General features: G+C 45.4%; 1 protein-coding gene across 1 annotated transcript in view; it reads right to left on the reverse strand.

Annotated features, from left to right (window-relative positions):
- The window catches only part of kank2 (KN motif and ankyrin repeat domains 2), a 29,979-nt gene extending 13,801 nt beyond the window's left edge, over positions 1 to 16,178 (reverse strand). The window contains exons 1-3 of the mRNA XM_083649507.1: positions 16,138 to 16,178; positions 5,743 to 5,847; positions 324 to 406 (exon numbers count right to left, since the gene is read on the reverse strand). Coding sequence (XP_083505633.1) covers positions 324 to 360 — 37 coding nt within the window. The 5' untranslated portion in view covers positions 361 to 406; positions 5,743 to 5,847; positions 16,138 to 16,178. The remainder of the gene's footprint in view (positions 1 to 323; positions 407 to 5,742; positions 5,848 to 16,137) is intronic.
- Positions 16,179 to 16,587: the final 409 nt, after the last annotated feature.

Genomic DNA, 16,587 nt, shown 5'->3' on the forward strand with positions numbered 1-16,587 from the left:
TTTAAACAAACGGAAATCTGTGTCTAATCTTGGGCTCAGACTTCAGAAAATAGTATTATCTCTGGCCTACTGTGTGTTTACGTATGCACTCTGAAAGTATCTCCAAATGAGGCACAAACAAAGTTGACTAGAATGGTGCAGGACATTACAGTCTGACCTTTCAAGTATCGGGATATATCACAACTCAGAAATTATTTTGTCGTCGTACAGGTTAAACCCTAACAAAATTAATGTAATGTGACCATATCTTTGTTGCCATGATTTCAGTATTATGTTGAGTATTATTAAGAATTAAAAGGAATACATATGTATATGTTCTGCACCTGGGAAGCTGGGGTCCATATGCAGCACTTGAGCCATAATGAGCCTGTGGCTGCAAATGACACAATCACCCACGGATTCTCACCTGGGGAAAGACAGGTACATGTTGACTTTATTGACAAACATACGCACAGACAGACGGGTACATGTTGACTTTATTGACAAACATACGCACAGACAGACGGGTACATGTTGACTTTATTGACAAACATACGCACAGACAGACAGGTACATGTTGACTTTATTGACAAACATACGCACAGACAGACGGGTACATGTTGACTTTATTGACAAACATACGCACAGACAGACAGGTACATGTTGACTTTATTGACAAACATACGCACAGACAGACGGGTACATGTTGACTTTATTGACAAACATACGCACAGACAGACAGGTACATGTTGACTTACGCACAGACAGTAAAAAGAAAACTAGGAAAGCATATCATGCCACACAAAAGAAAACAAAAGGCGATGCCAATAAAACTGTAAGCCTGTGGCCAGTAAAAAGATTAACTTCCTTGGGCCGACATGCCTACTGTTAGTCTGGAAATCTTGTATAAACTACATACATAGATCCACCATATATTCCACCATATATTCCAGTGATGAATTTATGTTTCTTGTGTCAGCATTCTTCTTCTTATATGATGGTCAGGAAGCGCCGGGCGCTTCACTGTCTTACTCTATCTGTTCATTTTTATGAGCGTGGTGGCCACAGACGATTATGCATTTGTTTCTGTTCTTAGTATCGAGAGTTCCAGGGGAAAGTTTCCTGGCAGCTTATTCCAGGACAGAGCTTTGAGACCGCCAGTTACAACCTTATTAGGAATCACTTGTGGACGCTAAGCTCGCCTCTCACTTTGGGGTTTACAGTACAGACACTCTTCTCCCCTCTCGCTCACACACTTTGTGCACATCTTGCCCCTCTGTTCGCTCGCTCCTTGTCCTCTCTTTATGTTTTCAGACTCAATCGACTTCTTACTCTCACTCTCGACGTCAGCTGACAATCAGGAGGTTTCAGCTGCTCCGTGTCTTCCCCCTTCACCACTCATTACGTTAACACACCGGCAGCATGCTGATGTGCACTAACAACTTACATAATACATAATTCATACCACAAGTTATGCATTTTGACTTTGTATAAACAAAACTTTAGCCCCGTTCAAAACCGGGCCCTGTTACAAAAATAGTGGACTATATAGTGTGTAGGGCTGTGGCGATTCACTTATCTCCCGATTCGATACTATCACGATTCTTGGGTGCCGATTCGATTTATATTGCGATTCTTAAGTATTGCGATTCTACGATTATTGCGATTCGATATTACGATTTATTGCGATTTTTGTTTATTTTTTTCTTTTCTTTTTTCAGTTTGTTTGCTTTTTTACACTAGATTAGAACATGGGAAAAGTTGAATCATACACTAGAGACTGTATATTATATATCATGAGTAGGGCTGGGCGATATAGTTAAAAACAGGGGCGGACTGGGATCATAATTCAGGCCGGGCATTAGATACCAAGCAGGCCAGGCCGATATGGGCCGACGCGCGTGAAATTTGGGCCTTTTGAAGCCCAATTTGGGCCGTTTGAAGCCAGATTTGGGCCGTTTGAAGTCCAATTTTACAATGAGATGCACCCACTTTAACCCTGAAGTGTAATTATTACTTCAGACTAACTAATAAAGTAATAAAACCACTAGTAAACCAGTAGGCGGCGCCTGGCCTGCTGTTCAGTGAGTGGCCTGACTGCAAGCACCAATTTTTTTTATTTTTTTTTGCGATTATCGATTCTGGAATAAAAGATTGATTAAAAAAATCGTGAAATTAAAAATCGCGATACTTAGGTGAATCGATTTTTTCCCCCACCCCTAATAGTGTGTTGGCCATTTTGTGCTAGTGTCCGAATTCTCAACTGTTAATTTGATTCCCGATATAGTCCAATGTAAAACACCCACAATGCAGAGCAAAATAGTGAACAGAGAATGCAGCCTACAATTTCTGTCCAGACTCACCAATGAGAAAAACCCAGGTGCAAGGCAAAAACAAACAAAGAGAACAGGCCAGCACACTAATATCCTTTCAAAAGTTTCTCCCATATACCACAATGCAACGCCGCCATGTTTACCGAAGCTGAAGGAGAGTGAGGTAGTGTCCGAAACTTGTTTGATCGTTCCCTATATAGTTCACTAGTATGATAAATACTACAAGGGGAATAGTCTGTGTGTCTCCCTGCAAAAGATTAACTTTCTAGGTCATTGGTTTGTGGGAACCCGAGGATGTAATGTTTAAGCCATGCCCAGCATTAGCCCTTCTTTGAGCATTGTTATATTGTTGAGGCTTTAAAGATCAAAAGTTTGGACTTCAAATCCTCCACTTTGTTTTAGGGCACTCGGGTTCGCTGAGGTTCAAGCCCAGTTTTCTCTTCCATCAGCAAGATCTGAGTCTCTCTTCTCTCAGTCCTTCCCTCTCTCTCTCCCCCTGTCTTTTCTGTCTCTTCCTCTCTCTTTTTCTCTCTCCCTCTCTCACTCAGTCTCTCTCTCTCTCTCTTTGTGTCCCTCTCTTACCCCGTCTCTGTCTCTGTCTCTCTCTCTCTCTTTTTCTCTCGCTATCTTGTGACCCTAGTCAGTCAGTGAGTGCTCGTGAAACTAGGGCACTTGGAAACACTGACTGAATTGACTTGGTATTTTTGAAGTCCTGTAGTCAGTTTAATGTCTCGGTATGATTCTTCTTATCTGAGCCCCTTCATCACCCCCTCATACCAACACCGCCCCACACACACACACACACACACACACACACACACTCTCTGACACGGGGATATGTGCACGCACACGCACACACACACACACACACACACACACACACACACACACACACACACACACACACACACACACTCTCCGACACGGGGATATGTGCACGCACACACACACACACTCTCCCACACGGGGATATGTGCACGCGCACAGGGGGGCGTAAGCAGTGAGAGGATTACAACTACTCTAAACTAACTGTTCAAATCTAACGACGGTACTATGAAGTGATTCCATTGGATGCTCAATATGATTAGATGTGGCACCCATATTTGAGGAATTTATCCCAGGGATGTGCATTTTCAGAGCGACGCGCACGAATGTGAAACACAGGAGATTTGTAATTTATAGACTCTTCATCACGCATATCTCCGCTAGGCGTGTAAAAGACTTCCCGTCTGTGTCCGACTCTATCTATGGAATGTGTGTGTTAGATTGATCATGTGAAGCGGGTTGTGCAGTGTGGTGTGGTTATGAGTGCATGTGTGGGAAAGTGAGGGGAGGACAGAGAGAGAGAGAGAGAGAGAGAGAGAGAGAGAGAGAGAGAGAGAGAGAGAGAGAGAGAGAGAGAGAGAGAGAGAGAGAGTACAGCAGCAGGGTGGAGGACAGAGCTGACAGGGGACAGTTGATGAGATATAATTAGGGTCTGCAGTTTTAGCTCACTGTAAGCAAACATCCCAGATTCCCAGCCCTTAGACGTGATAGCCAACATTTGTCCATTCTGTCTCCATCTTTGCACCTCGCCCAACTTAGGCTCTTCACTTTTTCAAGTATCACTCCCTCTTTTCCTCTTCTAATCAAACGTGCACACACACATGCACACACGCACGCACGCGCGCACACACACACACACACACACACACACACACACACACACACACACACACACACACACACAGACACATACACATACACACACGCACAATACCCTTGACTGAGTGCAATAATTCTGTTGTAGTTGTATTGCCATTTGCACACTGCTGCTACATAACTTGCCCTGACTGCACCTTCCACTGACAAGTGGCGCTATTATTATTATTACTATTATTTATTCTATTATTTATTCTATCCTATTTCTATTCTATTGTGTTTTTCAGTTTCACTGTTTGCCTTATTTATCTACTTTTATACATACATACATATATTTTTATATATACGTATTTACTGTTGTGATTAACTTACACTGACCTGTAATGGAACCCCTAGCTTAAGAATTTCACACGTGCGTACAAGGCTGTGACAATTAATATCTTGAATCTTGAAACGTAACACACGCACACACACACACACACACACACACACACACACACGCACACACCCACACTCACTCCATTTTTCCAAATGTATCAGTGTTTTCTCAGCTCTCTCTTCTGCTAATGCTTTGCATAGTGCCGTTTCTCCCCCTCGCCCGGATCGCCCCTTCCGACGCCCACGCCAAACCTCGTCTGCAACTCATTGGGTGTTTCAGATGTGTTTGCATGTGTGCGCGCACTCTCCTATGTGTGTGAGTGTCTAAGTGCACGTGTGGGTGGGGCGGGGAGGGGAGGGGTGGGTTGCCGAGTCGACCTTCCTCCCTCTCTCGCTGGGCTCTCAAACAGAGTTCCTTTGAGATGACACTGAACAGAAAGCAGTGTGCTCCCTTCCCCAGCACCAGACTACCATTCTTCCAAGGAACAACCCCCCCCCCCACACACACACACCTACACACACACACACACACACACACACACACACACACACACACACACACACACACACACACACACACACACACACACACACACACACACACACTTCTCTAGCCAGCTTCATCCAGGACAAATGCCTCAGATCCCCCCACCATCCCACAGCTGCATTCCAAGCTAACGGAAGTGAGCATCGCCTCACATCTCTAATGCCATTCAGATTAAGACGCCCCCTGGGGGAGTAGGGGAGTAGGGGGGTGGGGGAGTAGGGGAGTAGGGGGGTGGGGTGGGGTGGGGGTTGCAGGTCATCCAGCACAAATTACACGTCTCTGCTATGTCCCTGTTAGATGTCACAAGAACGGCTACATCGTAGCTGATTCTTCGTTGATCCGCCGCAGCAACTGCAACACTGTTGCACACAGTGGTGCTATTATTATTATGGAGCAACTGTTGCAGTTGCTGCAACAGTGTTGCACAAGGGAGTGCACGAGGGATCTTCAGGTTGACTTGGCTACAACCAAAGCCCTTGACGGCTGAGCACAGAGGATTAAAAACGGAGTCAGTTTACAATACAGTACGTATGTAGATTCCTGTGTCAATGATGGAATGAGACCACCCAGAAGAGCAATTTGAGAGAGGTAGACTTCATCTCAAGGTCAGATCTCTCCAGGTTGATCAAACTCATTGCTTCCATTCACAGTATTTGTATTGCCCCCGACAAAGGATTAGACCTGAGTATCGTTCAGTCAGAAATACCAGTCAGAAATATCTTCCCACCGCCCAGAGAAAAACGCTATGGATTTTTCCACTGCCTTACTACGTCTCTGCCTTATGGTGATGGCTATTCCACACAGGGTTGGGAATGGTTTATGAATTAGGAAAAGAGAAAGAGGGATTCATTTTCCGCTTCATACCAGCTGCTCGCGCTGGATGGGATCTCTCCTCCCCTGTCTCCTCACTCTGGCTTCTCTTCTCCCCTCCTCCTCTCTCTCTCTCTCTCTCTCTCTCTTACAGACAACCTGTGGGAAACAACAACAACAGAGAAAGTGGAGCTTGAGCAGACATTGTTTAGTGATTCTTACAAACTACTTCACCTACATAAACATAGATCACATGAATAGTGAAATAAGTATGAAATAAAGAGGTTGGGACAAAACTAGGAAGATCTAGATGCCAATTGGGTTGCCAAGGAATGTCAACAAAACGTAGGTGTGTGGTCAGGATAACAACAGACTTATGACAGCTTACAAATGGCCGTCTCCTGCAAGACTAAAAACACAGGTTGCAAAACCAGAAAAGAAACATTCCAGTGGTTTTGACTGACACCCCGGATGTGGACAATACACCCCCATGACATGCCAGTCACCCTGGCCTCCCTGCGGTGCGGCTAAGATGAATCCATGGTGAGCTCTCCACTTTCCCCGGCATCTACGAACCGACTTCACCCCCAGCCATTCCTCTCCTCTGCCACAACACAGACCGTGCTAATCAATCCAAGACTGGGAACCTCCCTGCCATGTGATTGAGCAATGTTTTCTGTTTTCTCGCCTTCCTTACTCACACTCCTAAATCCAGTGGCAGCAACACCCCTCCAGTTGTGTGGGAATGCCTACGAGCTTCACCGTTAGACCTATGAGCCATGTGTTGCATTCTCTGGCACAACACTACTGAGCGTCTGTCCGCCAGATAAGCTGCACGATAACGTCTGCTGATTCCCGTTTGGCCGGGACCGCCGCACAGACTCAGGCTGCAACGTGTGACGTCACGCCGCCCGCGGCCGACATTTTGTCTGAGGGTTTTGCAGCCGAACATTGACCTTTGCATAATGTCATAACAAGACTTGATGTTGTTCAGTCCATTGTTTCATACGGTCGTCATGCCAGTAGGAGAGAGGGCGGGGAGGGGGAGAGAGAGAGAGAGAGAGAGAGAGAGAGAAGGAGAGAGAGAGAAGGAGAGAGAGAGAGAGAGAGAGAGAGAGAGAGAGAGAGAGAGAGAGAGAGAGAGAGAGAGAGAGAGAGAGACCCTTACTGGAACGACAGCCAAAATCACAAAGAACCATTCATTCGGCCCCTACTTCCACAGCTGGTTCTAATATAAAGCTAGGAGGGGCATGCGAGAGAGAGAGAAAGAGAGAGAGAGAGAGAGAGAGAGAGAGAGAGAGAGAGAGTGTGTGTGTGTGTGTGTGTGTGTGTGTGTGTGTGTGTGTGTGTGTGTGTGTGTGTGTGTGTGTGTGTGTGTGTGTGCTCACTGTGTGTGTCAATAAATTCAGCCTCAAAACAGACGGTGTTATGGATACACACACTGACAGACTGGACATATGGAGTGATGATGACTGATGATGACTGATGATGTCTACGTCTAGAAATGCCTGCAGGCTCCTAGAATCACAGACTATCTTTATCTGTGGCCCTAATTACGTAAGATAGTGAAGGAGGCGGGCATTATGAACGCATCATTACCTGCCCGTAGACACTGGAATGTCACAGGCAAAATAATACAAACTCAAAGTGGGGATGAAAGGCGGCGTGCTGCTGTGCGGAGGGTTTTACGTATATAATCCTGTGTTTCGCAGAAAGGCAAATACTTGACAGAAGATAGTTTAGCATGGACTGCTGCCAACTCCCACACAGCACAAAACAACACACACTGTCCAAGGCCTGAAGACTCCCACATATCAACACTCACAGCTGGAACTTTTCAGTGGATTTATTCAGGTACCGGCCTTAATGAGCGTCAGGTTACCTAATGATACCAAAGCAGAGTCCCTCTCTTCCAGCCTGCTGTGCTGCTGATGAATCTGAACAAGTAGCAGGATTCGTAACAACAGTCGGACGACTCTGAAGATGAAATGAGCTAAGAGAGGCTAAAGCCTGTGCCCATGCATGTGGCTCTCATCATCAGACACAATGAAGTGTGGCAGAATGGAAAGTGGTGATAGTCTGAGAGGCCTGATGAAGAAAGGCTTACAGGAAAGGGAGCTCCATCGCTCTATTCCCCAAGGATCCAGAAAAAACTCAGTCACTTCCTCCAAGCCCAGGAGAAAGAGTAACAAGGAGAAGCCAGGAGAGGGTGAACCAAAGAGAAACAAGGAGTGGGGGTCAGAATGAGTGAGCAAGGGAGGTGCAGTACAGTACAGTGAGGGAGGGAGGGAGGGAGGGAGGGAGAGAAAGAGTGGGAATGTGAGAAAAGAAAGGCAAAGCTGCAAAGGGGGGGGGGACAGAAAGGCAGCTGAGAGTCTTCGATGGAAACTTCTCGAATGAGAACACCATGACTCTTCTCAGACTTGGACTCCACCAGCATGAATCACTGTAAATCCTGCCCGACACCAGAATGCAGTCTGCTCTTGTTAAAGCAGGAGGAACATCACAAGGATCACATGCAGAGCTTCTGACCAAAGAGTAAATAAGATTTCAAAAGACCTTCCCTCATCATCTCAAATGGCTCCGCCTAGAAGATTACCATCATTTGTGCATTCCAAAAACTAAAAATAGGCCTACAATAGAGAACCCCTATGAGAGGCGGTACTTTGTGTAACTAAAAAAAGCCAATTGTTTTTTAATCAAAGCTTGCTTTTTTTCATTGTTTGGGATTGCGCAGTATAGATGGTTTTAACTTGACAACATAAACATTCTAAATTGAACCCCAGCTCACTTCCTGTTGCAGTGTTTGTACAGTAGGACAGGACTGTCTGGTCTCCTAGGACAGGACTGACAATTCCGTGAAAACCGTATATAGCAGACGTCGAAAACCTTAATATACACGTAGACAAGAGTTTTAAATGTCACATAAAGTTTCCAACAGAAACAATCTTTGTTGATCTGTGTCATGTGGCCAAGCATCTATCTACTAAGACCTCTTTGTACCTCCACACTTCACAGCACAGATGGCTTCATTCAGCCAACTGGCCCTGAATGAATAATTCATCAATAAATGAGAAATCTCTCTCCTGAACAGCTACAGTATGGAGGACTGTAGAAGCAACAACAGACACTTATCATCTGGCAGAAGAATGGTGGCTAGTTGACACACTGGGTCTGTACTCTGCACATCACTGCATGACAGAGAGGAGATGACCACGTGTCAGATGATCTCATATCATCATGGTATTACAGCATGTTGGGCATGTGGGTTTCGAAGTATCGATAAGTATCAATACAAAAAATTTGAAGGGTATACAATGCTCATTTGTAACGGTATCGATACCAGCAGTTCTTTCTCTTAATGAAAATCTCCTCCCTATCATTGGTAGGTATCTGATTTAACAAGCTAAATGTGTTGATGACTACTAGAGCAGGGTTAATTTGCTGTGTTTTGATCATAGACTGTGGTTTTGATAGGCTGATGAGTAGAGCAGGGGTATTGTGCTGTGTTGTTATAGGCTGATGACTAGAGCAGGGGTATTGTGCTGCATTGTTATAGGCTGATGACTAGAGCAGGAGTATTATCATGTGTTGTTATAGGCTGATGACTAGAGCAGGAGTATTATCATGTGTTGTTATAGGCTGATGACTAGAGCAGGGGTATTGTGCTGCGTTGTTATAGGCTGATGACTAGAGCAGGGGTATTGTGCTGCGTTGTTATAGGCTGATGACTAGAGCAGGGGTATTGTGCTGCGTTGTTATAGGCTGATGACTAGAGCAGGGGTATTGTGCTGCGTTGTTATAGGCTGATGACTAGAGCAGGGGTATTGTGCTGCGTTGTTATAGGCTGATGACTAGAGCAGGGGTATTGTGCTGCGTTGTTATAGGCTGATGACTAGAGCAGGGGTATTGTGCTGCGTTGTTATAGGCTGATGACTAGAGCAGGGGTATTGTGCTGCGTTGTTATAGGCTGATGACTAGAGCAGGGGTATTGTGCTGCGTTGTTATAGGCTGATGACTAGAGCAGGGGTATTGTGCTGCGTTGTTATAGGCGGATGACTAGAGCAGGGGTATTGTGCTGCGTTGTTATAGGCTGATGACTAGAGCAGGGGTATTGTGCTGCGTTGTTATAGGCTGATGACTAGAGCAGGGGTATTGTGCTGCGTTGTTATAGGCTGATGACTAGAGCAGGGGTATTGTACTGTGTTGTTAATAGGCTGATGACTAGAGCAGGGGTATTATCCTGCGTTGTTATAGGCTGATGACTAGAGCAGGGGTATTATCCTGCGTTGTTATAGGCTGATGACTAGAGCAGGGGTATTATCCTGGGTTGTTATAGGCTGATGACTAGAGCAGGGGTATTCTGCTGCGTTGTTATAGGCTGATGAGTAGAGCAGGGGTATTATCCTGCGTTGTTATAGGCTGATGACTAGAACAGGGGTATTCTGCTGCGTTGTTATAGGCTGATGACTAGAGCAGGGGTATTATCCTGCGTTGTTATAGGCTGATGACTAGAACAGGGGTATTCTGCTGCGTTGTTATAGGCTGATGACTAGAGCAGGGGTATTATCCTGCGTTGTTATAGGCTGATGACTAGAGCAGGGGTATTATCCTGCGTTGTTATAGGCTGATGACTAGAGCAGGGGTATTCTGCTGCATTGTTATAGACTGATGACTAGAGCAGGGGTATTCTGCTGCATTGTTATAGACTGATGACTAGAGCAGGGGTATTCTGCTGCGTTGTTATAGGCTGATGACTAGAGCAGGGGTATTATCATGTGTTGTTATAGGCTGATGACTAGAGCAGGGGTATTGTGCTGTGTTGTTATAGGCTGATGACTAGAGCAGGGGTATTCTGCTGCATTGTTATAGACTGATGACTAGAGCAGGGGTATTCTGCTGCGTTGTTATAGGCTGATGACTAGAGCAGGGGTATTATCCTGCGTTGTTATAGGCTGATGACTAGAGCAGGGGTATTATCCTGCGTTGTTATAGGCTGATGAGTAGAGCAGGGGTAATTTGCTGTGTAAGTGCAACATTTTTAATGAGTTTTATCTGGCCTAGATTACGGAGAAGCGTGTGCCTGCCCATCCATCTGTCTTTGTTTATTTTTATGCCTCTTGATGTGTTGCCATCCTGCCCCTGTGGTATCGAGAGTATCAATATTTTTCTGGGTATTGGTATCGAAGTTAGAAATCCTAGTATCGTGACAACCCTAGTTTCGACTGTCCTCACACTGGGGAGTCGGGACAGTGAAAGGAAAATGCAGCGGGACGTCCCGTCTAGGCTCTGTGCCCTTTGCAAATGGCCTGTTTTGCACATGAAGGAGCAGTGGTGTTATGGAGGAGCAGACGGCACTGGGCTGGAGCCGTCTGGTGCTGGCTCGAGTAAGGCCAAGGGAGGGGCCAGCTGGCTTGAGTAAGGCCAAGGGAGGGGCCAGCTGGTTCGAGTAAGGCCAAGGGAGGGGCCAGCTGGTTCGAGTAAGGCCAGAAGGGAGGGGCCAGCCGGCTCGAGTAAGGCCAAGGGAGGGAGGGAGGGGCCAGCCTGCTCACATTACTCCTGGAACAGGAGCAGAGTAAACACCAGCCCAGCTGCTATTGGTCCACTGCGCTGACCTCCGACAGGAAACTGAGCAAAGGGTGGGGCTGAGGGACAGGAGTGGCCCGGAAACGAAGAAGAAGGGAAAAAAGGTTTTTGGGAGGAAATTCCTGCGCAGCGCTCGAGGTGGGGATTAAGAATGACGACGGCCAGAGAGACAGAGTGCTGTGATGATGTGAGGAAGTGGAGTGGTCTGGAGTGGAAGCAGACGAAGACCAGATGGTGCAGTGGAGAGCTGGTCCGAGCAGTGGAGAGCTGGTCCAAGCAAGTGGAGAGCTGGTCCGAGCAGTGGAGAGCTGGTCCGAGCAGTGGAGAGCTGGTCCAAGCAAGTGGAGAGCTGGTCCGAGCAAGTGGAGAGCTGATCCAAGCAGTGCTGCTGGGGGTTAGAAGCTCAGGTCAACGTGTGCTGTGGTGTCAAGCGGACGGCGCACAGGAAGCAATCTCAGCAGCAGCGTTGATGTAGTGAAGTGGGTCCCTCTCAGAGATCTCATCAATAACTTCCTGATTCAATAATGATCAAATGGCTGTGACCACAGAGACTACAAAGAGAGCAGGCAATCGTCTAGACAGCAGCACACTGCAGCATGTTTGTGTACTTCACTAAATACAGCATCCATCTTGTTTTTCTGACTGATTAACGTATTAAAGGAGCTCAAGTCAGATTATTCAAGCAGACAATGGATTTAGGCTGTTAGCACTTTAAAAGCCACATCAGGCCATATGCTCACTGAAAACACTAGCTTGTTGCCCCATTCATATAGCGAAGTATAGGCTAGTATTAACCCTCACTGTAAGTCCTGACCAGGCCGCGCTGATGCTACTAATACTGGACTGTTTGTGTTTACCCCTTGGCTTTATTATAAACAAACCTCTAAAACAAGGACTTCCTGGTTTAATCACAAACACTTACTCAGACATTTAATATTTTCATCCCTTTAATGGTGTGCACTAGAGATGAAATGATATGAACATTTCATATCACGATTATAGTGACCAAAATTTGCACGGTTATCAGTATGATCACGGTATTGTTAAAGTGTGCTGAAAATGTTCAAAAAGTACTGATACACTCACAGAAATCATTTCACCATTTTTTATATTGAAAAGTCAGAGCCAAAAAAGACTGATACATGCACTGAAATCATTTCTCCAAGGCTGCGTGTCTGCATCTGGGAGAGGGAGACAGTTGCCAACTTTGGTTGATGATGGACAGTATTTACCATGTTTTTCAAAGCGCTGTAATCACGGTACCACGGTTTTAATGATAATGAAAATTTGAAGCGGTACGGTTATCGTAAGGAATTGTATCATGATTATCATTAAAATGGGTTATTGTTTCATTAGTGTGCACATTCATATTTGCAGGCCATTTAGACCAATGCTTCTCAAACTTCTTCATGTCAACTTAAGGACCCCTAATTAGACCATGGACCCACAGTTGTTAAGATTTTGTCCAAGGGTCCCCCCATCTGATAAGATTTTTGCTTTCAGATGTTTTATTACAGAAAGTGTATGAAACACATGACCAAAATACTCATACATTCCATCATTGTGTTACTTATGGATGGAATTATAGCAAAAAATCACAATAATAAATGCTAGGGACCCCCTGGAACCCCTGGACCCCACTTTGAGAAGCACTGATTTAGACAAAACCATAGAAGCATTGAAAACATTGAATAATGACATCATATTTGAGTTGATTCTGGAACAACTTAACATGCATTTGGTCTTCTTTCTGGCAAGCCTAAATGGGATGAGGTCAGGTTTAGTATCCAGTGGATCAGCAGTAAGTGGCTGATGTAATGGGACAGCATACAGTAGACTATGGGATAATAAACTACATAACAGGGGAGAGCCAAATACAACTCGACTGTTTGCACTTACACTGAAAAATGCGAGCTATCACAAATCCTTAAATCGCTCATCAAGTTGCCTTATTTAAAGTGATGAAAATAATAACAGATTGATTCAATTGAACAGATGGTATCAAGGAGTGGTTTGTTATGCAGTTGAAAATACGTAATGGACTGTCCCCAGACAGTGACAGACAGTCTCTTGCAGGTTCCGGGTGTAATTCAATTAGACTGGCTAAACCATTTAAATGCCCGGCGTGTGGCCCACTGTGCAAATGGGGTTTATAACCCTGCATTCCACGACAGCACCCCTGGGTCCAAACGCTGTCATGAGACAATCACATTCCAGCCCGGCAGAAACTTGTTGAAGGAAACTCCAGCTGGGCTCAGACCTGACCTGTGCTTCCCAAACTGGCCTCTGGGGATTCAGGGAGGTCGCCAGAAAAATGAGGAATAGTTCAATTTCACTATTACTAGCAGAATACCCATGCGGCGTATCGGACTGTGAAGCCATTGCGCAGCATGGCAAGTTCGGCCATTAATCTGCGCAGGCCTCGCTCATAGAGTTGGCATGCATCCTCTCTCTCCCCAGAGGGTTTTCATAGTCCACTTCCCTGGCTGATTCCACCTCAGCCCAGGTGTGTGCTCCTCCACTCTGGAGCTCTCCATGGTGCTGAACCCGTGTTGAGTCATTTTGGCCACTAATTAGCCATTGTTGCCCATTTAGTCGGCCCTAATTAACTAATTCAAACATCCGGCTCCATTAGGTCACCCACAGGGATGATCTTTACTTGAACGATTCAGCGCGATCACACGTAAAATGGCATAGCTGCGGCCGAACACACTTTCTGTTCACTCACTCACACACGCACACACACACACACACACACACACACACACACACACACACACACACACACACACACACACACACACACACACACACACACATACTTCACATTCTTATTATAGGATTTTACTCACCATGATTTAGCACAACAATAGGATGTAGTGGGGGTCTAATCTAACAGATCATATCTCAGATGGGCTTCTTTGGGCCACAGTCTTTGGGGCGTGTCTTGGTTCTGTGGTCTAATACTTATGTACTGTATTTGTGGTCCTTGACCTGAAAAAGGTTTGAGAGGCACAGACTGCTACAAACCACCCATGGATGAATGACGGTGCCCCGTGCCCTATCTAAGGGCCATGCAGCTGTTAATGATCTGCGCCTATTCCCTGGGTGTTCAGTTAGTAACAACCTAGCCTATGTTACAACAACAGAGTATCATATGATAACAGACTGGAGACTACACCTCCAGACCCAGTCAAGTCTGCATAATCCTTCATCAAAACATCATCGGATGTGTTTACTGATTAAACGGATTAAACTGGACTATCAGTGTGTCCCACATATCGTCATCCTGTTGCATCCAGTGATGAATAAACTCTTGACCTCCGACAGTCGACCACCATAACAACCACCAACATCAAAAAAGATTTTCAGAAAAGCATTGTGCTTTTGTTCTGTCTAAAGAGCTAATTTAACTTGTACTACTTGACCCTACTTTTATTAGGCACATTTTCCTGATAAGTTGCAGCCCTTTTGCACAATCACATCTCATCTCAAAGCTGATCCTTCTCCAGCTCGTTTGCTTCTCTTTTTCGACATCTCCTTTGTGACTGTTGGTTACAAGCTAGATTGACCTGGATTCATTTAATCAGTGTAGGCTACTTCATGAAAGGAGTAAGCTTTGTTTCTAATATTTGTAGTCTACATTCAGTGTCTAGGGATTACCACAAGATTTATGGCAGCCTACAAATGTGGCTATGCTGAGTTTTAGGTGGGGTTTCCCTGCTCTATATCCCGGTGACATGTAGGTCTATCATGCCTCATCCATCTTGAGGATATCCTCTGCCCTGGCTGACCACTGACCAGCGACAGGAGGTGAGACAAGCAAGTTTGAGGGTAGAAAGCAGCAACGAAAAGCTGATGAACATCTGGAAGTAATGAAAACTCCAAATGCTCCGTCCCACCCTCTCCCACGAGTCTTGGGGATCACGGGACTTTCTTTTCATGCAGTTACCAAAAAATAATAAACAAATAAATACATCATTTATTTTTAACACATCACCTGTGAGGCATGAGGAAAGTTTAGGGCCTATATGAAGTAGCCTATGCTCAAACAATATGCATGGGTAGGCCTATAAAGCCCAGACAGTTATATCATTCAAAAATGACGTGGTAGAAATATTTGGCTATGCAGATGGACGCCCAGCCTCCCACCCGCATTTAAAACTCTTTCAGTAAGGCAAAAGTTGTTGTTGCGTATGGCAAAAGCTCCTCCTCATATACAACTAACGTGAGAGATCCTATATTGCAGCTATTTTACAGCTATAAAAACATTATAGTCTCTATCCTATAGGAAGGAATACAGTATTATTTTCGTCATGCCAAATGATAGTTCATATAGATAAACTGGTCGATACAAATACCACACAAAGCACAATATAGTTCACTATTAGGTCACCATCCTACAACAGACAGGCGCTATTGCCCATTGTATGAATATTATTATAGTGGTTTTTCGGTAAGGGCGCTCCTCGCCACCGCGGAGCGCGAGTTACCGATGATGCTGTGAGTGTGTGTGAACAAAAAGACACGCGCGGGGGGGAACAACCATGAACCACGAGCCATGTACAACAATACCCTGCTATAGCCCATTATGTGCTAACAGACTGTTCAGAAATAAGATCACACTGAACACCGAGTGGGATGTAATAGCACTGCTAAGCCCCGAAGGCGGGTGTTTTTGGAGGATAAAGGACCCGTTACTTCGGAGGACCGGGGGAATGGGCTAGGCAGGACCCGTGCGCTTCACAAAAGAAGCCCACAGGAAAGGCGCCTGGCGTCTACTAGCGCTTTAAATGCAGCGGAACAAAACGTAAGCGAGTCAGATAATAAAGAGTTGTTGTGTTAAATCTCTGCTGTCCATACCTGTCCTGTGGAAATCCTTTCAGCCGCCTCGCTCGGCCCAGGGGCGCTCACTGACAGAGGGACAAAAACACCGCAGCCAAGATGCTCCGCTCTCCCTCCCTCCCTCCTCCCTCTCCGCTTAAAGGGCCAGGCAGCCTAGTGGGTAGGTAGACCTCCAGCTCCAAGCACTTCCAAGGACCTTTAAGGACCTTCAAGGGGGTTGAGGTGACCCCAGCGTCCACAGCAAGACGAGGAAGTTAATCATTATCATCAGTTACATAATGCAGTGATTCTCACCAACCTAACATGGAGATTTTGTCTCTCAAACACAAATCTGGGATTTTTAAAACATTCTTAGATAATGTCCAATAATAATAATAGCAATAATAATTGTGTAAACTTCTTGTAAATCAAATACAGACAGTAATGGTGAAATTGAATAATAAATCAGTTTGCTGGGGACCCCCTGGA

This window comes from Poromitra crassiceps, assembly GCF_964638095.1.
Source record: "Poromitra crassiceps genome assembly, chromosome: 13".
Taxonomy (NCBI): Eukaryota; Metazoa; Chordata; class Actinopteri; order Beryciformes; family Melamphaidae; genus Poromitra; species Poromitra crassiceps.